General features: G+C 41.1%; 2 protein-coding genes across 7 annotated transcripts in view; one reads left to right on the top strand and one right to left on the bottom strand.

Moving 5' to 3' along the window:
• dpy19l3 (dpy-19 like C-mannosyltransferase 3) overlaps nt 1–19,410 on the top strand; it is a 64,765-nt gene extending 45,355 nt beyond the window's left edge. For 4 of the 6 annotated variants that reach the window (XM_067596387.1, XM_067596378.1, XM_067596372.1 and 1 more), the window contains 3 exons: nt 2,324–2,456; nt 10,065–10,223; nt 12,905–19,410. In XM_067596387.1, the coding sequence (XP_067452488.1) occupies nt 2,324–2,456; nt 10,065–10,223; nt 12,905–13,108 (496 nt within the window). In that variant the 3' untranslated portion in view covers nt 13,109–19,410. Of the gene's footprint in view, nt 1–2,323; nt 2,457–4,121; nt 4,546–5,451; nt 5,765–10,064; nt 10,224–12,904 lie in introns of those variants that run through there. The other 2 variants (XM_067596407.1, XM_067596418.1) reach the window with 2 other exon arrangements.
• Nucleotides 19,411–20,679: 1,269 nt separating this feature from the next.
• The window catches only part of LOC137187452 (neural-cadherin-like), a 265,262-nt gene continuing 261,500 nt past the window's right edge, over nt 20,680–24,441 (bottom strand). The window contains exons 35-36 of the mRNA XM_067596339.1: nt 24,041–24,195; nt 20,680–22,871 (exon numbers count right to left, since the gene is read on the bottom strand). Coding sequence (XP_067452440.1) covers nt 22,260–22,871; nt 24,041–24,195 — 767 coding nt within the window. The 3' untranslated portion in view covers nt 20,680–22,259. The remainder of the gene's footprint in view (nt 22,872–24,040; nt 24,196–24,441) is intronic.

Raw genomic sequence — 24,441 nt, 5'->3', positions numbered from 1 at the left:
AATTTAAGTGTTTACATGTGTAAAACCGTCTGGATGGTTAGCAGGATGATAAGCTAGATGTTTTATGGCATCAGACTGACCTCTGTGAATTGAATGTTTCTGATAATTGCTCGTGACCAAACCAGATGTAACATCAGTATACTGTGGTGCTGTATGACTTTTTTTTGTAAAAAAAAAAGTAAGCTTTTAGGATAGTAGGAAAAGCAGGATTTTGAGCATTTCATCCATTCAGCATGCACCATGGTAACATGCTGAGGCTGCTGCTGTTCTGTCGTGTTCATTATATTTCTGACTCCAAAAAAAGACTGACTTAGTTCATGCAAAAACTTGTGTCCTCAGCCTACAAAGTCATTATTATTTGGGTCTAAACAATTAATGTGTCTTTGTCACGATTTTGCAAATCATTGTTCATATCATAGCAATATGATAACCAGTTTCCAACTTGAAAATTGTGTTCATGATTTTTCTGAAACCTGTGATATATCCAACTTGGTGCTTAATAATAAGGAAGTGTGTTAAAACCAAGCAAACATGGATTCCCACTATCAGCCAAAATCCATCATTAAATGTAATTAATCTAAAATTTTAACCCTTACACGCCTGACTACACATGGGGATCTTTCCCATCTCTGCCATAAAGTGTAGACAGCATGAAAGAGAAGTGTGTCTTGGTGAACAGTTGATTGACAGGTCTCTCAGCCCATCATAGTCAGTCAGGGTTTTTGCCACTTTGTTGTCTCACCTAGGTTCCACTCAAACTTCTCCCCATTGCCCAAATCTGCTCTTTTTTTTCTTGCTGCTGACCTGGAAGGTTTCAGTCAGTGAACCAAGACTCCAGGCTTTCCCTTTAGTCCCCCTACATAGAATTCCTCATATAATGGGCAGTGAATGAGTGATTTCGGGCTCAGTGGACATTCCCTTTTTTTTCAGTTTATAGTTTTATCACTAAGGCAGGGTAAAACAGTCATATTTGCTGCTTTCAAAGACAGTCGAAGAAAAAAAGATTCCAGAATCACACTGGACTGATTTATCTCATCAGCTATTTGATATAAAACCAATATGTTGGTCAGGGAAGACTCTCGCATCATCTAAATTTTCGATTTTCTCGACAATCATCAGATCGACCTCACACTTGGCGGGTTTATTGCTGAGGACCCAAGGAAGTGCAGTGTCAACTGTGAAGTTGTTTGGATGAGCGGTTCTTAAGAAAGCTGCAAGCAACAATACCAGAGGCCAAGCAGTTCTGAGCAGGCACATTTTGAACAGGCACTGCAATATTATAGTAGAATGCTGTTGACATGTACATATCAACACAGTTATATGCATTTCTTTTGCTTTTATTTGTTTTTGTACTTGATCCTGCAATTTCCCATCAGACAAAAGCAGATGTAGCTCCTCCCTATATCCAGTACCTGTTTGATTATATTGTTTGCTGTGTGACCTAGCTCTGTCTGTGGGTGAGGTGGTCTGTGTTTGGACTTGTGGCAACAAGACCTGAGTACCAAAGTGTCTAATATTCTTAGCTCATGCAATCAGTTTTGTCAGTCATGGAAATGCATTAGCAGCGTGGTCCTCTGTGTAGGAATGAGTTCAGATTAAAAGTGACCCCTAGGTTAACACCTCGGGTTAGATATATGGGTATGTTGACGTGTGTTGTCATAAACGGAAGGTCTCTGTTCTTAATAGAGGCCATTTAAGGTCAAGTTTGGTTAATGAGCAACACACACACACACAGATTTACATGTACACACATACTCCAAGTTGTCATATAACCTGTTAACATGGCAAAACCTCACAAGGCCTGTCCATATGCTTGAAGATTGTTGTCTTTTTTTTACCACAGTTACTATGCATCTTTTTCCACCTCTCTGTGAATTCATTTGTTTGGACAAAGAATGTCTTTGTATTAGGTCCTGATGTAGATAGCCAGACCGTCCTTGAAACCGCATCTCTAAAAGAAGCTTTTAAATGCCATCAATATATCCCAATTATTGTGGCAAATGCAAAAAGCAAAAGCATGTGGACTGAATAACAAAGCCAGAAGATAAACTGAAGCAAAATTCAATCAAACTTTGTTGATGACTGGATGCACCTGTGAATACCAAACCTTTTCATCTCCCTCACAGCCTCTTTCAACTGTAGATTTTTTTTCCCTCTTCTCTTTTCTTACTTTCAACAAACTCTAAAACCTACTGTAGTTGAACGAAAAACTTTTTATATATTTTATGTATATATTTATATATTATATTTTTTATATGCTATCTACATATTTATAGTGGTAAGTGATCTGTCCTTCTCTCTCCCTCTCTCTGTTTGTCCGCAGCACAAAGACCCCTAAGCGGGCTGTATTTGCAGGAAGCATGCAGCTGCTGGCTGGCATCAAGCTGTGCACAGGCAGAGTTCTCACCAACCACCCCCATTATGAAGATAAAGACCTGCGGGAGAGGACCAGACAGGTACTGTAGGCAGCACAATACTGTCAAGCATACACAGGAGTGTGGAAATTACCAGAGGGGCTGCAAGATAAGCCAAACACAATAAATGAAAAAGTTAAACTTTGAGGCAATGATATGGTAATTACAGTGTCAGCTATACAAGTGAGTCATGTTGATTTGAATGCCAATTAGCAGAAAGGTAACTTTTTTTTTAATTGTCTTGAAATTCTTAGGCTTCAACCAGGCTCCATGTGTTACAGTCAAATAAAATAGACAATGTAGCAGTTTAGGTGAGCGATCATGAATTTCGCTGTTTCCACCCGTGTATTAGACAGAAAATATGGCATTACATGTAACACAAAGCACACTATAGTGCTTCTAGTTGAAAACCATTTGATGCTATTTGTCTATTTTGAGAGTTTGCTGAACGTCTCCCCCAAAAAGCAATCATTCAGTCATAGCTTAGCTACTTTAAGTAGGTACAGGAGGTCAAACTTCAGATTTCTCCACATGCTAAAGTGTACGCATGGAGTTGTAGTCACAATGATACTTGTTATTTAAAGAATTTGGAGGGTAGTTGGTTCTGTTGGGGTTTGTTTTGTAAGCCTTTCCAAAACCAAGAACACGAGAGCAAAACTGTAAGGAATGGATTAAATGATGTGTTTATTTGCTCTTAGGTAAGCTGCATTCGTTGCATGCCCAGCAAACTATCTTACTGCCTACAGTTGTAACCTAGCATTACTTCCAGGGCCAAGAAATAAATTATTAAAGGTCCAGTGTGTAGAATTTAGTGGCATCTAATGGAAGAGACTTGGTAGAAATGGAATAAAATATTCATAAGTGTGTTTACATTAGTGTATAATCCCATGAAAATAAGAATTGTTGTGTTTTCTTACCTTTATATCTACATAGGAAGGGGGTCCTGTCATGCCTACCATGTTAAACCACCATGTTTCTATAGTAACCCAGAACAGACAAACCAAACACTGGCTCTGCATTTTTGACATTTTTCGCAAGCTTTGCGCCCACTGTAGATTCTCCTGCATGCTTGGAAGGGAGGGGTGAGGGTGATGATTGCAATCTGCAACCTCTTTGCTAGATGCAATTAAATCCTAAACACTGGTCTTTTAACTAACGACATTAGTTTGTAGTGTAACAGGTTATGTAAAAAAAAAAAAAGCCCTGTTCACGACTAGCACATCCACCATGTAGTATTTCCTCACACAATGGGGTCATGTGCTAACCCTGTCCTGTTCTTGATGCAATTCCATGTATGTAGCCATCAGTAATTAAGGGGGCGGGGTTTAATAACAGTTAATTGGCTATAAAGCTCATGCCAGGAGTGAAATACACAGCTGTTTTCCTTGATGATTTCACAAAGATGGATTCCATCCATAAAGGTGTAAAAAATATTGTGACATGGTATTTAAAACAATACAAAAACATGGTTATTTGTGCTACAGAATGGAAAATAGCTCTCAATGTCAGTTCATTTAGGTATGTGAGCTGGGTGAGGTGGGAGGAGATTGTGTCACAGAGCCATTTTTGGCTGATTTTGACGACTGGAATGGTGTTGCTCTGTTTTAGCTGCAATCTTTTATCTAACAGCATTCAATGAAGACTGATGTGTGACAGTTCAGACTGCCAAACTTAACAGGATTTCTACTTTTTGTTATTTCCCTCCAGACCCTCTCCTTTCTGCTCCTCTCTCTACATTCATGGTGTCAGTGAACCTCGGAAAAAGCACAAACATTTAGTACCTAGAGTAAATTTGCTTCTGTTTGTCTAGCTAAAGTGTTCAGAGAATATAAGTCCAACAAAGTTTGTTCTTCATCCATGTGAATTATTTGCATTTTGCACAAAAATCTATCCAAAAAAAAACAAATGCAAATAGTGAAACTGAAAACACTTAGCCTAAAGATGGAATTATGTTTGTCCAGTCTGCATGTAGGTGAACATGCATGGGGGTCACTTGGAGACATTCGCTTGTATCTAGAGATGTCCTTAGCCAATCCTAAGTACTGGTTTCAGGGCCGGTCTGAACATATTTTAATGGGCCGGTATCAACTAAAATAAACACAATCAAGTTCTGATCCTTGATTTACTGTTCTCCAGGGTTTGTCCATCTCAGTCTGTTGCAAAGCTGCTCCTTTACAACAGCCAGGCTGCACAGTATGAGCATATCGCTTACATATGGAGAGAAAATAAGAGCGTGTAAATGTGAAAAACAATTTTGTTAGCACCGGTGGGAATGACTCTGAGTTCTGACACCCACATTGGCAAAACACACAAATTTGCTGAGCAAATCTGTTACTGAACCATTATCTTTCCTCCCTCTGTATTGGGAAAGAGCTGTGTGCAACACATTTCAGTTAGCAGATTTTAGCCGACAACACCGGCACTGACCGTTGCTTTTGAGGACTAACATTTTGCGTATAGCCTCGTTTATCAGTTTTGGACTTAATCTAAACATAAATGAGGCTTTTTAAATATGTAGAAGAGGAGCAGCATGTAGAGTTTAAATGTATTATCCTAGCCTATATTTACTGTTTAGTTTACAGTACTACAAACAGTGCCAGTATCCATGCCAGCAGCTGCAGACTACATTAGTTGTCTGTTCACTGTCAGCTAATAGTCTGAGCAGTTCTTCACTTTTCAACATTTAAACATGCAATTAAACTTAAGAGATTAATTAGCAAATAATTTGCTCAATGTTAGAGATGACTTGGACATTGTCAGGAAGGTCCTAGGTGTTAATTAGGGGTTGTGAGAACTCCAGAAACCCCCCATATCAAGCCCCTAATAAAGCATATCAAGTGTTAATAACTACAATGCTGTTAAAATGTAATTACACATAACTTGATGTTATTTCTTGGTTGCTATTTTATTGTAGTGATATACAAGCTTCAGATATTATTTTGGTGTCGGAATCAAAGTCAGAACTTCTTCTGTTACTATAATGACAGAATCTCTCCTACACAGATAAATCTGAGAAATCTGTATCGTACCGTTGCAGCTGAAGCCACATTGCCTCGCCCATCCATCTCACTCAGCTCTGTGCTAATGTCTTGCGTGAGAGACCAGGGAATTGCCTGTAGATGGGGGCCAGTGACCTGCAGTGATTGTGTGAATGAATATGGGATCAGAAGATGCTCTGAGTACAGTGTGCATCCATTAAGCCATGAATAGTAACGTAGGAAAAATGAAGCCTAAAATGCTGCGTTCCAGTAAAGGAGAGATGAATGGTGGCGCTTGCACTAGAGTGCATCTCGGTAATATATGTGAGAAGCGCTGCAGAAGAAGAGCATTGCTTTTTTGTTTTCTGTCATTAATGGAGGAAACAACTGCTCAGACCAAGCTGAGTAAACCGTATGTTTCCATTTGACTCTATTTTAGTCTATATCATACATGTTTCACCAATTAAATGATATTTTTAAATTATGTAAAATGTTTTAACTCTGGTCTTTTAATAAGATTTTATATGTTTCTCTTTGTGTGAGATACTCTCTGCACCTTGTCTTCATTGGATTGTGTTTAGCACTTTGTCCTTGAGATGCCTGGTGTTATTATGTGTCCATCAAATACACTAGTACTGATTGAGGATATTAGATTAAAAGACTGTGATGTTCAAAACGTGACATCCAAAACACTGATCACAAAAACACATCTAGGCTAGAACATGCTGTAAACACAAATGACTGAACACTATGGCAAATTAGCTTTGCTTATAAAATTGGTTTGTTTCTGCTTCTGGATTGTGTGTGTGTGTGTCGTCTTCACTATGAGCAGGAAGTAATGTGTGGGTCATCTCTTGGGTAGCTGAGCCTATGTTTTGCCTCCCAGTGGGAAGTCAGCCATGCTGAGCTGCTGGCGAAGCCTGAGCTTAGTGTGGAGCTCATTAATGATCCACGACACTGGTACAGACCTTCTGGTGTGTGTGTGTGTGTGTGTGTGTGTGTGTGTGTGTGTGTTGTGTGGTATCAAGGAAGAAAACTGAGTAAATCTTTTTTTGCAATTATTTGTAAGAACATTAATGATGTTTTCAGTTTTTCTCAGGGTTTAATTTGTGTGTCACTACAACGTAATTCATTTTGATCAAAGAACACAGATATTCACAACACCTATGAGACACGGAGACAGCTGATACTGTTAACACCGAGCAACCAACAATCCACAACTCACCTGTGCTAGCAGGCAGACTGGAGCTGCTTTCATGAGACAGATGAATGAATCAGTTCAGAGGATCATATATGACGTTAACTGACATGTGGGGCATCAAATAATAATGTCAGACAAAAGACAACAAAGGAAGTAGCTAGAAAAACTCTCCAGTGAAGCTTAAGTTTTTTTTAATTGACATCAGCGCTGTTTTAACCATCCAGTTTATCCAATTTAGTTCTGCTGCTTTACATTACAGTAATTTTAATGTAGCGTTTGGATAACTTGACTGCTGATGCATTTCCACCGTGTGTCATTTGTCCACAATTACTGTAATTAACACCATAGGCTACAAGTTAAAGTTCTGCTTCATGTTCTGTCGGATTTTTAAAGGAAGGCTTTTTACATTTCCAGAGTGAGTGAATGAATCAGGAGAGAGGAAACAGAAGTGAGAAAGAATCGCAGGATGTAATGCTGTTGAAAGAAAAACAAGGAAAAAGTAAAGAACTGATTCAAGAAGGAAGAAGGTGCAACTGATTCAGCATTTAAAGAAAAAAGTTTAAGGAGGAAAGAGAAACACATAGAGGCAGCCCAGGTGTCAGGTGATGGAGAGACATGAACTAATTCAAAGAAGGAAAGCTGGTAAGGAACTTATACCTGTATCTAGATGAATTATTGTTCTGGTAAATATTTTTAAAGGCACAAACACCACACATCAACTCTATTAAGATGATGTTTTCTTAAGCTGTTAAAAGGTTGTTTAGCTCTTAACAAAATAGATGAAATAGGTTAAATACTTGGGAGACTATTTTCTCATTCCTGACCAAAAGCATGTTAGGAGACAACTGTGCATTTTGCAAAGTGTGTAGGACTTTGGTGTTGGTCATGGTGGGAAAAATGATGTTAACCAGCAGGCTAGGACTGTTAAACATAAGCACGCCCAAGAAACCACAAAGGGCGGGCAGTGAAGGCACCTGGTGATTAGATCTCGGGAGCCCAGAGAGAAACTCTTTTTCATAAAGAGAAAATTATGGTCAGGTGGGGTCCCTTATTTTCAAAGCCCAATGTTGACAGGCATGACTATGAATTCTGATGGCTCACGTTGTGCACAAACACACACACACGCACAGGGCAAAGCAAGTAAAAGCACACACATGGTCCCACTGCTTGTGAAAAATCACACTTAGATGCATAACCAGCTCTATCTCATGTATGGATTGGAACAAATCAGTGTTCTAAGTGTTTAACTACAGTTAAGTTTTTGTTTTTTACGCTTATTTTTGTCAGGGATCATGTACGAAAACATTAATCTCAGAGAGAGGAGGTGTCTTGCCCCCGATTTAGCTACTAGTGAATTTCCATCAGCAGTCCATTTGAATCGACTCAGATTTATTCGATGAAGGGAGGACAGACTGAGAAAAATGATGCGTCTGCTAGACCCCTACCCAAAGTCAGTGATCACTGTTGTTCCACACAATAACAGATACCACACTACTACCCTTTTAAAGATATAACTACAGCGACTTTTCTAGAAAGTTTACCCGTTCTTTCAGTACATGAATGCTGTGCTGCTAGTGAAAGCTCATAGTTTGACCTACATTACATTCCATTCATTTACTTTATCCAAAGTGACTTACAAGACTTGCTGTGTGATGTATCATATTTTTTTTAAGCCTAGTGCTGCTTCTGCCTCTAGCGATGCTGTTAGCACATCAGAGGCTGACATTGTCATGAGTCCTAACCCATGTTACATGAAAGAAAGAGGAATTTGGTGATCTTGGCCCATGAGATAATAAATACCTTAGACATGGATGCATTTGTTAGTTTGTTTGTTGCCAAGGAAAACAGGAGACTGATGTTGTAGGTAGGCGGATATAAAGAAAAGGATATAAGACTAAGATACTATACATACGGATTTTCAGGTTGCTGTTGAATATACCTAACAATGTGGAAAAAAAGAGAAAAAACAGTTTTACAAATCTTCTGATTTTGTCCTGTTGGATATTAATAGTTATATTAGTAGATTAGTTGTTTTCTAGACTGTCTTCTAGTTTTGTAAATATTGGCTCACTTCAGCCCATCCAATGAAAATAAATGTTATAGAGTTGATTATGTTAAAATCCTGATCAAGGATTTTTTTTATTTTAGGGTAAATCACTCTGCCCTCTACTGACTCAAATCATAAGGTAGCAGCAAATTTAGGGGGAAATCAATCTTCTTCATTTAATCCACCCAAACACCCCATACACAAACACACAGCCATAAGCTAGAGAGGCCTGGGGGCTCGATTTTTGTGCCAGAAACCTTCAGACTACTAGTAGACTTCTCTAACCTCTGAGCTACTTACAGTCCAAGTTGCCCACCTATTATTTCTACCAGCCCACCCTAATATAGCAGGCTAAAAGCAGCCCTGGTTAGAATTGTCTTTATGAGCACGTTAGCATACTGGTATTAGCACTTAGCCTCACAGAGCTGCTAGCATGGCTAAAGACTCACAGACTTGTTAAGTAACTGACCAAGAAAATAGTGAGTCACACTTTAGTTTACTACCCGGATGGGGTTCTGTCTGTACAATTAACATCTATGACATCATCTATCAACATCTATGATGATGATATGATTAGCTTGAATTGTGAATTGTGGTACACTGACAAAAGTCTTCCCCACGGCTAATGTTCCAGTTACTATGCAAATTGAACATCCACCTCTTTGAGCCGTCTGAGGGCTGAGTCAGACATCAGTCCCTCATTCACTCTTTCATCGCTCCCCATATGATAGACACTCAGTAGATGAATCTAGTAAATGCAGTAAATCAATCATTTTGCGTGCACTTAAATAAAATGGCAGAGGGTCATTTTGGTGCTCTCTATAGGAAACAGAGAGTGATTGTGGACACAGTCAAGGTCTTTCTTTGGTGTAGAAAGTTGGTTTGTCATTTCTTAATTTATGCCAAAACCCATCCAAAGACTATTTGAGTTTTGTCCTTGATAAATATCTGTAAAAAAAATCAGTTCATACGGAACTTATCTGTTGCATAATTTGTCCATTTAAATCTGTGACTGTGTGAAATTAGTCAGAAGTTGTATTTCATCTGCTACAAATAAAAGATTTACCGCAACAGATTTCAGAGAGCTGAGGTGTTTTATGGTTAACACTTTTGTTTTTGTTTTCCCTCTGATTTCGTTTCACTCATAATTGCTTTCATTCAAAAAAAATTTTTCCAGTAAACATGTTACAATTTAATCTAAACCGACTTTCATCAAAACTTTAATTCAGAAAATAAATGTGTCTGGTAATGGAGTTCCAGAAGAGAGGTTTTCTCCTTCCAAGTATATTGGTGTTAAATTGTGAAGCTAGATGATCTTTAGGCAAAAAAAAGCAATCAAAAATCCACACAAACCTAAATAAATCCTCTTGCACTCTGTCTGTGTGTGTGTGTGTGTGTGTGTGCGTGCGTGTGTATGTGAGCAGGTATATCAGGTGTACGCTCGCCGGTCCCCGGAGGAAGTTCATGACATCCTGAGAGCCGCGGGGGCCGACTACGTGGTTTTGGAAAACAGCATCTGTTACGAGCGGAGGCACAGGAGAGGCTGCAGACTGCGGGACCTGCTCGACCTGGCCAACGGACATGTGGGTGGCATTTATTTAATGTGATTCACCGGGCGAGTGTGTGAGTGTGTGGTTGCATGCTCCGTCCCCTCTGCCAACTTCTGTGACTGGGTGAAAGCTCTCAGCCTCCGCCAAGATCAATAGTCTCACTCCTCATCCGCACATCAGTGTCTCTCACTCTCTTGCTGTCGCACTCTCTTTCATTCCCCATCACCCGCCCCCTCCCCTCCTCCGTCTTTCCTTATTTCGATGTCTGATGCGGTGAACTGGCTATTTGGATCACCAGAGGCAAGACGAGCTTCAGTCTGGCTGTCTGGCTCAGTGTGGTGTAAGACACATGAAACACAGAGTTGGTGTGTGTCTGTGTTTGTGACGGAGTAGGTGTCACACAGCATACATGACATCTGACATCTTGACGGCTTTATTGAAGCAACGCTGTGTCTGTTCTGTTCTGTCTGTTCTATCTTTATTTCTTACTTTTCTTGTATTCTTTCTTTTTCTCTATCTAGTTCCCTTTCTTTCTTTGTTTTTTCTTTGTTAGTTTGCTTGTTTCTTTCCTTCCTTCTTTCCTTGGTTTATGCAGATACATGGTTTTCATAATTCAAACTATTATATCCGTCAAGCGTCTAAGGCTGCTGATATACTGTCTTTTAATGACACATGCGCATCATTAACTCAAGACTCCTGCATTCTTTGGGAGCGTTGGTTTTGCACATCCTCAGAAATGAACGCTAAGGTCAGCAGCAGACTCCGATCACCGTAACAATGGCAGAAAGTTCTGAAGAGATACTCTCAGAGCTCGTCCAATTACCCTCATTTACACAATGTCTCCGTGCGGCTCCACAGTGCCACAATAGCTGGCGTGACACTGCTACAACGTTGCCACTACCACACGTTCTGTGAAGATCGATAATATGTTAACCTTCTCAAGTGTTACCATGGTTTCTTTTCAAATTGTGTGTGTCAAAGTTCATAAGGAAAATACATTCAGTACTTTAAAGCACTGTATTTATAATTAGTTGGAACATTAAGATTGAAAGTATGTTCTTGACCTTAGAAAAATAGACCACAATCTCTATTTTATGGAGCACACTCCATCTGCTGAGGAGCTACAAATCGACCTTGTGGTGAGATTGACTTGACAGTTGTTGGAACATGGTTCATGTTCTCTAAATGAATGAATGATAAACGGGGCTCCAGACTAACTTTCCTGAACGCTGAACCGTCCCAAAAAACAATTTTAACCATCTCGAAATTAACGTAAACTGTCCCAATATCAAAATGTTGTTTCTTGACTTTATAAAGCTAGACAGAGTTTGCCTGGGGCCCTCAATCACTAAACCCACCCCTGTTGATGTATGAGTGTTTTCTTTAACGATATACTTTAAAGATTAGAGGTGCCGCTTTCAGTAATTGTAAATGTTTCCATGGTGAACTGCGCCTTTGCGATACAGTTTCATATTTATGTCCTATATATGCTGCCTGCTGCTGTCCCGTTTCTGCTCCTAATAACCCATGCGGTTTGGAAAGATTGTAGCATGCTGAGTGCACCAATTTCTCCAGAAATCTCTCTTGTATAATTGTGGAAATAATTGTTATTAGTGTGTATATTTCTCAGTATTCCCCGCTGTTAGTTTGTTCAGTTGTGAGTCAGTAATTCATGCCTGACGAAAAATGAAGCTGTCCGGACCGCAGCTCTGCTCTCTGCTATGTTCACATTTTAGAGAATGTAATTAATGTTTTCCTCATTAATAATGTATTATTTCACAACTTACGACCCATCCACTATTAATCAGAATGTTATTTTTTTATGACCCGACCCGCCCGATCAGCAGATTAACCCCGGTGTCTGGGGATATAACTGCAATCCATGCATCACTACTGTCCACATACAAGCTGTTTGATCAGTCTTTAAGGCTTCGATTATAACAAAAAAGACCATAATAATATATTGCTTCAGCTAATGTACTCACACACAGCAGGGAAGCGCTCGCTGTGTTTTGTTGAACCAGCGCAACATATTTGCGAGGTCCTGCCAGAAAGGGTTAGTAGCCAGCCAGTGATAGTAACTATAGTAACAGCATGAGAAGACGTTGAACCGTTGAACTCAGCGCTCGGTTCAGTTTGTCAGTTCATAAGCAGTAGTTTAAAAATAATTGAATAAATAAAAAATTATATATAAAATCCCTTTTGTCCCGGAGGTGTCTACCATCCCCCAGGACGACAGGACACCGTTAGTCTGGAACCCTGGATAAAGAACCGTTTTCTTGCATTTGTCTCTTCATCCCATCTTTTACTTTTTCAATTTAGAACCTGTTTTTCCAAAAACTTCAGTCCATCAACTCTGTGTGAAGCTCTCTTTATATCTTCACATTTTGTGTTTAAATACTTTTGTCAATACATCTATCAATAATCAATTGACTTTTATGAAAACTCAGAACCACTTTGGCTCCATCATTCCTAATGCTATGAAACAGTCCTGCAGAGATCCAGCTGGCAGCACCAAAAAGTGAAATGATTGCCTGTGAGAGGCTGTCAATCACTCTTCTGATGGTGTTTATTTACAGCAATGATATCTTCACATAAATAAATATGTCGGTGATGTATTGATGAACACAGGGAACCTTTAAGAGATCGGTGTGAGCCTTCTGTCATTCTTGACGCTGTTGATAATGACGTGGTTCATTTTTCTGTACCATCAGATCATGGACGGATCAGGAGAGAATGAGCCAGACCTCGTTCCCGCCTCCCACCCTCGATTTTGCGAGGCCATCAAGACGGAGACGGCGGCTTACACCACCCTGTTCACCATAACGTTCCAGAATAAAACCTTCCACGTGTACCGGGTCAAGAAGAAACGCAAGAAGAGCGCCAAGAGCTCGTCAGAGCCCAGCGCGACTCCGTAGCAGGAGCAGAGCTGCAAGAGAAACCCCGTCAGAGGCCAGAGGGAAGAGAGATGGAGGAGAAGAAGAGATAAAAGCACTGAGTCCTCACTGTTCCTCTGTCTCCTCTCTGCACTGTGCCCAGCTGTGATCATGCCCATTATTTTTTCAACACATGGTTGTGTGAACTGTGGTGTTAGAGCAGTGGGCTGGTTCCAGCTTGGGGCTACATTGTTTTAGTTTGTGGAGTGTGGAAGCACCTATAGGAGTCCTGCTTCGGGGTGTTCTGTCTCCAGCCGCCCTCCTCCCAGCCCACAATGGTGCAGATGAACAGACACAGAAACAATCATTTGAACTCTAAGCAGGGCCTGGAATACCACGAGCAACCACTAATAATTTAGTTTCATTTGAAGTAGTGTGTGTCATTTCTGCACAGCAGCATGAAATGAACAAAGTACCAGTCATTGCTACATAGAAACACCTAGAAATAGAGTTCAATAGCATCCATCAAAGCTGGATCCAGCATCAACAAAAGCAAGAAAAGTCATAAATAACTTCATATTTAAAAAACTACAACTCTAAGATTGACATTCAAATACTCTATACATTGTAATAAAAAGAAGCTTTTCTAGATATACATATATATATATATATATTACATACCTACATGTTTTGTACATTATTCTTTGCCAGTGAAAATAAGAGTAGTAAATTAAAGATTTGTCGAGCTTCTGGCGATTTTTTTGGAATTGGATCCAAAATAGAGCTGGGCCTCGTTTCCCAATAACGATCGATCTTAGAAGTTGAGAGCGTTTCTACAAAGTGTTTCTACAAATGTTCTTAAATTACTACACATGTTTACCGAAGCAGTATTTATTAAGGTAAAATGTAGCAGTGGCTGTTCCTATAAGTTTCATGAATGTGCACATCATTCTGTCGTTATTTCTGTATTAGACTTGCTGTATATAGGTGTGAGACACCCTAATATAAATAGAAAAGAGAAGATACAGAAAATACTCCTCAGGGCAGCGGCATGTCAGCCAGAAGAGATGAATATATGAGGAAAGAAGAGGGAGACGTGGATGATGATGATGATGATGATTAATTTACACACCATCACTCATTTTATATCAAACGTCACTTAACAAAGAACATCAGTGTTCATTATACAGTAAAATAAAAAAATGAACCGAAACAATAAACACATCACTCTTTAATCTACGATCATTTCTAAGAGAGTCTTCAGTTACGATGCTTTTGGGAAACACCTCTTAAGCTAAAGACTGTTTGTAAGATGGATTTTATGATCATCTTAGTCTTAAGATGCTTTTGGGAAATGAGGCTCTGGCTACTGGAACACAACACTAATTCAGATTTTGTTTTTATGAACATAATACATTTTTGGAAAGTGCAAGTTGCCATAGCAGCTCTGACTTATTTCAGTTATAAAAGGTACAAGTTAGATGAAAACAAATGCACACTGCCAGCAACTGGTGCCAGCAACAAGTGCTCTATTTTAAATGTTGATTACAACTGAAACTTTTTTCTAATTTAAAGTCATTTTTTTTTAAAATTTCTGACTTTTCTGTTCTGTTTTTCCCAATATGACACAGATCTAATTGGCTGAGATCCAAATTTAGAACTATTCCTCACTTTGACAATAACAATCTCACCTCTCACCCATAAGTTCCACTTATCAGCTTTTTCTGCAGCTTTCTGTATCATGTGTTCTTCACCAATGAGTGGAGTTTACTCACTAGTCATTAAAAATTGATCTGTTGTCATGTGAGCTCAGTAGATGTTATGATTTCATCCATAGCAACACTTCTTGTGTTGGCTTAAAAGTTGAGTGTCAAAGTTCATTCTTGGAAATAGTAGTTTGTTAACTCAAGGTCCTCTTACTAGCTTTTTTCCAGGGTTTTCAACTGTATCGCACAGTCTTCTAAAAGTCCTATAGATAAAACAGATCAGCAAACCCCATGCACTGATGAAGACCATTTGATATGGTCTGGATAAAGCAAGTAAGTGGACCTTGAGTCAGGATTGTTTTCCATTGTCAAGAATAAACTTTGATGCTTATTCCTCACTTGTTTTTTTTCTGATTTGTGACTTTTAAATAAGCACATTACTTAACTAAAGTGCAAAGTGTCAAAAACTTGACCATGTGGTAGTGTGCTGAGAGTACTTGAGATATATTTGTAGATTTTATGAAGACAGGAGAGAAGTTTCAGGTTGATATCTGTGTGGGGGGGGGGGGGCACATTGAATAAGTTTGACCAGCCTGGAGCTCAGATCAGTTGACACTTCTTTTTTTTTCTTGGCTCCACAGTGATAGATGTTATCAATTACTCCCCTGAAAAGAGAATCGAAATAATTTTATTAGTTTCGATTCCCACCCTGGTGGAAGCAGGTTCCACTGGTGCTTAAATGTGTTTTTGCTGTAAAACTGAGGTCACAGCTGGTACCAAGTGATATTTGTGACAGTGTTGTTGTTGTGATTGCTGTCATGTTTTTCTTTCTGTTGGCACTGTGATTCTCATCAGCAGCACCCGCAACCTTTTCACTTTCTCTCTCACACACACACACACACACACACACACATACACATGAATAATGTAAGCGGTGAGGAAACTGCAGCAGGCTGACAACGACGCTGATTCCTCGCCGCAATCCAAAATAGTTTGCTAGAGAGTGAGAGGGGGAGAGAGGGAGCCAACACTTGCATATCAAACTGAGGCTTTATGGTTAGAAAAGAAAGTGGGGAGGGGGAGGAGGAGGAGGAGGAGGAGGAGGAGGAGGAGGAGCGGGGAGGACAGAAGGGGCTCATGTTTAAACAGAAGCAGAGATGAGAGCGCATCAAAACACAGATTCACAACGACCTGTACCCCTTCCTCATTTTCTTTTTCTTCTTCCTAACCAAAAGGGGAAGCAGAGGAGAGGAGCTGATTGAAAGGCTGGAGCTGTGTCAGTAATTATGGGTTAGCCAGTCAGAGCCAGTCAGAGCTGCCTGCTACAATGAGCCGTTATGTGGGTACCACACACACACACACACACACACAATTTTCCCTCCCTCCCCATCAACTGGGTCTGCCTATATTTGTACACTTGTTAATAAGGACCTCTGTCTTTGATAATCCACACACTCGCAGACGCATGAACACTCAGTTGTGCTGCTTTTTGAAAACATGTTGTTTGTTAACTGCGCATCCTCATTGTAATGCATACCAATCGGATCACTGTGGAACAGCACTGCTTGTTCTCTGCACATTGGATGTTTAATTTAGAAGATGTCTGATTGCTTTATTGGAGAGCGAAGTGATTCCATTATGTTTGCCTAATAAGTGTATACTAATGTAATATTTTTTCAGCATTGTTAATTTCCATACATATTGGGATTAGTTGTTCATTCGGGGGTACGCTGTCTGACTGTGGTGATCTTAATGAAAAGGAGATGGAGGAAGCCATTAACTCGGGCGTGTATGTAGATGTCAGCTCAACGCTGCATTTAGGCTCGTTTTTAAAGAACTATTCGATGCTGTTGAAACAAATGCGGCCACTCGAGTTCATGTTTTTGCTTGGGAAATGAATTGTTTTGGAGATACAGATGGATTTTCATTGCCTCTCACCAGACTTACAGCAAGACTAAAGGCCCACTCACACCTGTATTCCTGTCGGAGATGTGCCGTTTGCCGAAAAATTCACTAAGGGCCTGTCATCTGCAGCTCTTCATCAAACATCAATCATCACTGTGGCTGTTTCTGCTTGTACTGTTCCTCTCTGCAGCATTTCTAACTGATCCGCTGAACAAAGAGCTCCAAATATATCAGATCTTGTTGTGTCAACTTGGTTTTATTGAAGAATAGCACTGCTAACTCAGTGATTTCTTCACAATAAAAGCCTTCTGTTAATTAGTCGGTGGAAAGCTTTTAATATGAAGCAGTAGGAAATGTTTTCATCAGCGGTAACTTAATACGGCTCCAATACAGCTGAAAGCGATAAGGAAACAGTAAAATAAGGCTGATATCTGAAAGTGCAAACAGGAACACGGGAGAGAAATTTCAGGCACGTGTGTTAGTAAACTAGGAGGGATTTTTTGAAAGGCTCATAAGGAATCTTATAACAACACAACCCACTCTCAAGGAAATTTGGCAACAATTGATCCAATGTGAATAGGTACTTGGTAGCACCAACGTAATTTGGTCAGTACCCTTAAAAGTACAGAGTTCAGTACCCAACCCTAGTCAAGAGTAAACCATCATGCTCCATTACACCTGTATGTGATTGTTGAACAAACCATGTGCATTAACATGTTGTTGTAACAGCCTCCATTCTTCTGCAAAGGCTTTCCACAAGCTTTTAGAACCTGGGGTTAAAAACATGTCTTTATGGCCCTGGCTTGAAACGGCAAAGTTTGGACTCTAATTGTTTAAAAAATATCATTGTACACTGCAGCATTGAGATTTCCTTTAACTGGAACTAAAAGGCCTTGCCCAAACCATGAAAAACAGCACCAGACCAGAAGTACACAGTAATGGCAGTTGACCCATACTTTTGCCCATGAAGTGTTGCCTATTTACACATCCAGCAGACACAGAGCAGCATCAGCATTTGTTTGGAGTTGTTTTCTGTCCACCTGATAAATGTTATGCTGACTCCTGATGGAAATACTGGCTCTTTAGCTGCTAAATGCCCCACTATGTTCACCAGCTAGTAGCTAACTGTCTGTTGTTTGGTGTTAGGCAGGTAGTGTACAGTGGGTTTATTAGAGCTCCTTCACTGATAACAGCTGTCTGCTGCGGCTGGATGAGTGGTGAAATTGAACCAAAACAGTAAAGTTGCATGCCATAAAACCAAAACAATGAGCTGAAAGATCCTAAAATGAGCTGAGTGGAACTGCAGAGCTGAGAAGTCTTTGTGAATCTGTCACTATGAGCGACCTCTTTCACATTACATCATTTCAGCCATTGTTCATGAACTGCAGTCATGTTGCATGTGTCAGTCTTCTAGACTGACACATGCTAATTCTCTGGAGGCATCTACGTGCACGCTTCCCACTGAGCCACTGCCATGTACATACATTGACACTATTTATGAATATGAAATTTTCAGAAGGGTCTAAATAAGATGTTTGATGAGGAACACTATATACATACACTAGTTCTTCAGATGTGATTGACAGGCTTCTTTATTGACCTTATGCAAGGAAGTGCTCCAACTCTAATTTTGTCTTTTGTTGTGTACATTTGCTGTTGTTGAACATCTGGCACCTAAATTTGAGTAAATATCTGACCAGTTTTATAATATAACATACATCCTGAAGGACTGACAGAGACTTTATTGTACAGCAGTCTGACAAACATTAAGTGCTACTGTATCTACACAGCGGTGCTAATTAGATCAGTTCTCCCACATCACATCAGCTGCTTGTGTTTCTGTTAAAATAGGTATGAAAGGCATTAGAAAAGGTTTTTGGAGAATGCAACCAATGTAATAACGAAATAATCTGCATCATCATACTGATAAGCATAAGTTTTCATCACAGAAGGAGCTACAGCCGCACAAAGCTGTAAGCTACTTAATGCCGAACATGACTTTGTGCTGAAGATCATCTTTTTAATCTGATATCTGTGGTGGGTGTGGTCGTGTCAGGTCACATGACCTCCTCAAATATGCAGACATGTGTTCCCAACTTATTAGAAATGTGTAGCAGGCTGTGTGAACCCATCAGGACTACTACATCTTACTTGTATTTACTATTAACCAGATAAACAAAAACTGGCAATGGAATAAATGAAAAATGAACTGGCCACATAAGGTCCACAAAGGAGGTTTCTGGTACAGTTTGATTGGCTAACAGGATGAAGGCCGCTCCTGAATACAGGGAAGATGCACCTTAAAAGCTACATGATCACGAATGAACAGCTTGTAACCCTGAACCTCATCATTTTCTGCACGAGCACGGTTACACGTACAGCTGATGTGACCAACAAGGAACACTGGCGAGAGCAGAAACATTCACTTCTGTTTTCATTTGAAAGAAGAAAGTTGTATTATGTATGAGTGCCTTTGGTTATCTATTTTGCTCTGCTATTTCTTTTTTTCTAAGGATCCACTGACCTCATGTTGAATGGCTGAGTTTGAACCTTTTTCATATCAGAAATCATATAAACCCATAAATATTTACTCCGCAGTTAAACTTATTCTCATGCCAAGCACATGGGGATGTGTGACATATCTGTTTTCCATTGCAAGTGTTAGGTATTAGCATTTTGACACATCCATGTACAGTGGCAGTGTGATCAATAAAAGTTTTTTTTTTCCAACAACGTTGTTCCCTTGTTTGTCATTATGTAAAGCCATAACCTTCTGTTCCATTTCTTTTAATTCTTCAGTTTCAATGCAGTCATGATTCAGCACAGTCACTGGTGCAAATAAATGAATTTATTGAGAAAAAAAAAAGATCAAAGCAAATACAAAACACTTACATAACTGTCAAAAGCTCATCACCATCATGATGATTAAAAAAGATATGTTCAGTTTGATTTTTTTTTTTTTCTCAGAAGCTGCACATTTTTGACCTATGGTGCTTTTCTTGACAAAAACAATAATAGTAATTAATCTATTTCTGTATTTACAAATGAGGTAAAAACATTAACTTTGTTCACAACATGTCTGCACCCAGAACACAACATTTAAGAAGCCGTTGTATGGTACAAATGAATGGTGGTGGGAAGTGAGTCGCTGCTCCTGATGGATGCAGAGAGAGAGAGTTGAAGCATGAAGCGTCTTCATCCTCCACCGCTCTATGTGGCTCAGACTCGGCCCCGCTCTACAGAGGAATAAGAAACAAGCATCCCTCTCTAGGAAATCCCTGTTTTCTCTGTATATATATATATAAAAAAAAGCCTGTGTGTCTTACTTTCAGGTATCATCACATAGCGAACTGCACCCTTACCTGACCAAATCTCTCATTTTTAAAAGCTGCATTGTTGCCTCAGCTTCTCAGAAAATGGCACATCTCTGGAAAGCTGAAATCTGGGAATTGACTCCTCTGCCGACTTTGTTTTTAAAAGTGCCCGCAATCCTTTGTTTTTTTTTTTTTTTTTCCCAGCACGACAGCAAGCCATCAGCTCCTATTAGGATTAGTGGCCTGACGTGTTTTCACACACTCCTACCCTTTAACTGCTCTGTGCCGACAGGCTCGGCTCTGCCAGCGAGTGTGATGAGAGGAATACAGCGCCTGAAATGCCAGTAGAAGCCAGGCTGGCTTGTTTTGGAGGATTGCAAGGTGAGAAGAGGAGAAGGTGACTTTTGTATTTGTGCCATTTGCTGTGCAACAAACTGTTTCTGCAGAAAACCATTGCTCCCAGCATCCCTCCACTCTCTACAGCTCCCTACGGAGCTACTGAGCTCCATGGTGCACTGGTGGCACATTTCACGATGGAGCCAGGCACTTGTTAAGATGGTTCTTCTCCCTTCCTCATGTGCTCTCTGATTCAACCCTCTACCCTGTAATCATCTTCTTGACTCGGTGCTCCTCTTTGCCCTTGGCTGCTTTATTAGTGTTCTTTGCCTTTTTTGTCTTATTAGATAAATTGTTCTCATTGGTTCCACAACAGCAGGAAGACCTTTATCTTTTTTTTTTTTTTCTTTTTTTGAGAGGAGAAAGAACCATCAACCTGATGTGACAAGAAAGCCAAACTAGAGGAAGGAGGACTGTGCTGACAATTCACAGCTTGGATAATAACTGCAGTTATTATTTTCCTGCAATTTTCTGTCAGTCCATTTTCCTACAATCACAATTATGACTGTTTCAGCCAGGAGTATGCAATAATTTAGCAAGGGACAATAGATAAATATGTGTGGGAGCTGCCTGTGGCACATGTATCACAGCTCAGAACTATACTACTCATTATTAATCTCCTTCATTCCACCCTCCCCCTCCCGTTTGTATTTATTGAGTAGTCACCTTGGAAAGCTGTTTGACATAGTTTGTATTCAACTGAGCAAACGTCTGTTAAAGTAGTCTCTTCTCGCCGCCACATTTGGTATGCCTAAGGAAGAGCGCACGTGGAACAGAGCAACAGAGCAAGTATTTCCTCCCTCCCGCAGTCCACACGTCCGCTCCCGTTTCTTTGTTACAAAGCCATTTGAATTTTTGTGCACCCTCCCTCTGGTGGGGAGGAACGAGCGGCGAGGAGCACGAATGAGAACAGGAAATCAAATGGAGACGAGGGCGCAGTAGTAAGTAGCTTGATGTCGTACAACCCACAGAGCGTTGAAAGTTGAAACATCCAACCAATACAGAATTACTCAACCCAGTGAAGGACACATTACCAGAACAAAAGAAAAAAAAAATCTCACCCTGCAACCCAGTGATGGTCAAAGCACTTTTTTTCTCATACAAACATTGACAGAAGCTGTGTACAGCCAGGCAGCGAGACCACAATGTGTCCACTATATACTGAAATTCCACTCTGCACTTTATGGGCTACTCAGTATGATCCCACTCATCTTCACAGTCTTTTCTTGAATATATGTTAGTCCTGTGAATATTTACACACTCATTCACCAGCAAAGGGGGTAAAAATACATTTTATGTGGCTTAGATTTGCTCAGGTATAAAAAACTAAACAAAACCTGGCCAAAACATTTTCATTTCACATTTTAGGGCCTTCAGCTGACACTTATCCAGAGCAGCTCACAATGACTGTTAGAAAACAGAACTAATTCAAGGTTTCAGTGGCTGTGACTGGAACAGATTTTTCAGACAGCGAAGCTAAGCTCCATCATGATGAGTAGCCCGAGTAGAGAGTGACGTTCCGAAGCCTTTAACCTGACTGGCAGGTTTGATAACGTCTGCTCTTGCAAAATTGTCATCCAAGGTAGAGGGAGCGCAGAGCGACAGGCTCTTTTCACAGGGACACTTTCATCTGTCTGTGAGGCCACCATGTTGATTGACGAGGTTCATCATCCAGTAAATACAACACCTTCCGTGTCAATTGTCAGCGAGTGAGGGGTGTGGTGAGAACGCGCACAGGGCGAATATCTCTATCAGTTGCTGTCTCGCTGGTTTCCCGCCTCGGTCGCTGCTAAGCGTCTGTCAATTGATTGTTTCGGGGCGGCCCTATAGCAGGGTCCTATCAGAGGGGGTTTGGTCTGTGTGCGTTCTAGTTCAGAGGTCGCTGGCCTCGGCTCGCTCGTACAGCGCCCGCAGCTTCTCAAAGCGAGGCCCCCACTCCCCGAGTGTCTCCTCCCTCCTGCTCTCCCCTCCCCCATCCCCACTGCTCCCTGCATCTAGCCCCGCCGAGCTGAAGGAACTGAGGGAGCCAGCAGGCGAGCCGCCTCCCTCGGTGGAGAAGACCTGCAGGGAATCGAAAGGCCCCGTGTCTGGATGCTGGTCGGCGTCGCGGATGATCTCGCACAGGTAGCGGGCGAGATCCTGGCTGGAGAAGGAGAGGGAGCGGCGCGCCAGCTGCGAGGGCCGGGCCTGGCCCTGGGCGGGGAGTCTGGTGGGGGGGACGTCCCTACGGAGGCTGGTGGTGGTGGTGGCGGTGGAGGAGGAGGAGGCCGCTGACGGGGGCAGGGTGGTGGAGCTGGCCGTCCGGCTGAGGGAGTCCAGCGGCTGGGTGGAGGGCGGGACAGGGGGCGCCTGGTGGAGGAGGTGATGGTGGTGGTGGTGGTGGGGAGGCGGAGGGTGGTGCAGGGCTCTGGAGCGGCAGTACTGGACCGACTGGGCCGGGCTCGGCTGGAGAGACTTCTGCAGCTCTGCCATGTCGTAGGCATTCTGGACACACACACACAGAATAACACACAGGAAAAGTTACACAGTTAGCATAGAAACTATAAGCGAGGACCAAGGAGAGAAAACAGAGGAGCGCGCCAGAGTGAAAGACTGAATATTTCAGGGAGAGAGATGAGGCAGAAAAAAAATGAAATGTGACCAAGAGCGAGCAGAAAAATGAAAAGAGAGCAGAAAAACAATCAGGTCTCCCCATTACGTTTACTGTGAATGTTCCACCTATTTAAGTTTCCAATCTATCTCCATTTACTGTCTCAGGGTAGTCATCATAATTTTGAGTATCTGTGTGTGTATGTGTGTGTGTGTGACCAAGAAAATAAAAAAACTATAAGCGGAGGTGAACCAGAGAGGAAATGAAGGGGTGTCTCTCTTTCTATCCATCTCTCATATGCAGAAGTGCATTGAGGTTTCTTTCACATATACTGTAACAACTGATCATTTCAGCACTGATTCCACCAAAACTGTAACCACGGCAGCAGAGATGAAAAGAAGGAGGGATGTAGGAGGAGGAGGAGGAGGAGGAAGAAATGACACACACGGAGGAGGTGTGGGTTGCTCTGTAAAACTGATTATGTGATGAATGGAAAGTGCTGTTTTTATTCCTCCAGAGAGCTTTCAAACAAGACTCTTGAGAATTAACAGCAGCATCTACTCTGCTATAGGGGTGTGTGTGTGTGTGTGTGTGTGTGTGTGTGTGTGGCTGCAGGTGATCTACAGTACAGAGGATAAGACCTAAAGTGTTTTTGGGTACTGACAAGTTGTAACAACAATCTGTGTATGTAAGTCTTTGTCTTCCGTGTGTGTGTGTGTGTGTGTGTGTGTTAGCAACATAGAGGCCACATGTGTTTGTTTCGATCAAAGCCGTGATATTATGCAATCTCTTAAGTACTGTTGAGTGCTTGTGGGTTACAGTGGCTGTTGGAGAGAGGAGATAAGGATTTTGCGTGGGCCTAATTAAAACGCTAGTGCACGCACGCACACACACACACACACACACACACACACACACACACACACACACACACACATAGCGGAGGATTTTATCCCAAATTGAATTGACAGATGCGCTATAAAGCTTCAACCTTGCATTCACTGCTAAATATTTCCAAAATAAAAGTGCTAACAGTCAGAAAAATTATGTATCACGTATGTACCTGGTCCTCCTCCCCGCCTCCCTCCTCGTCGTAGTTGAGGACGTTCTCTCGGATGTCCTCCCAGCCGTCATGGTGGGCCGACACGTGGTAAACACCCTCCTTCAGTCCTTTGTAGCTTCTCCAGCGAGTGTAGAGGAAAATGCCCAGTAGCAGAACTGGAAAAAAAAGACAGACAGCGGTGGAGGTTCATCAGCACAGGCACTAGCATTACAAATTAAATGATTAAGATCCTTCATCCAATTAAGGCAGGGCCCCAGAGAGAGGTGGTGTTTGATGGAGTTGGCCTTGAGCATCATTTGCCAAAAATGTGCGCTGAAATGTGATAAGTTGTAATAAGTGTAGAGTTCAGCTGATACTTATGTATTAGGATCCAAGCTAATGACTGTTATTTTTATTACGCA

Source organism: Thunnus thynnus, chromosome 1 (genome assembly GCF_963924715.1).
Source record: "Thunnus thynnus chromosome 1, fThuThy2.1, whole genome shotgun sequence".
NCBI classification, from domain to species: Eukaryota; Metazoa; Chordata; class Actinopteri; order Scombriformes; family Scombridae; genus Thunnus; species Thunnus thynnus.
The sequence above is the reverse complement of the archived record's forward strand: the minus strand, read 5'-3'. Positions and strand labels throughout refer to the sequence as shown.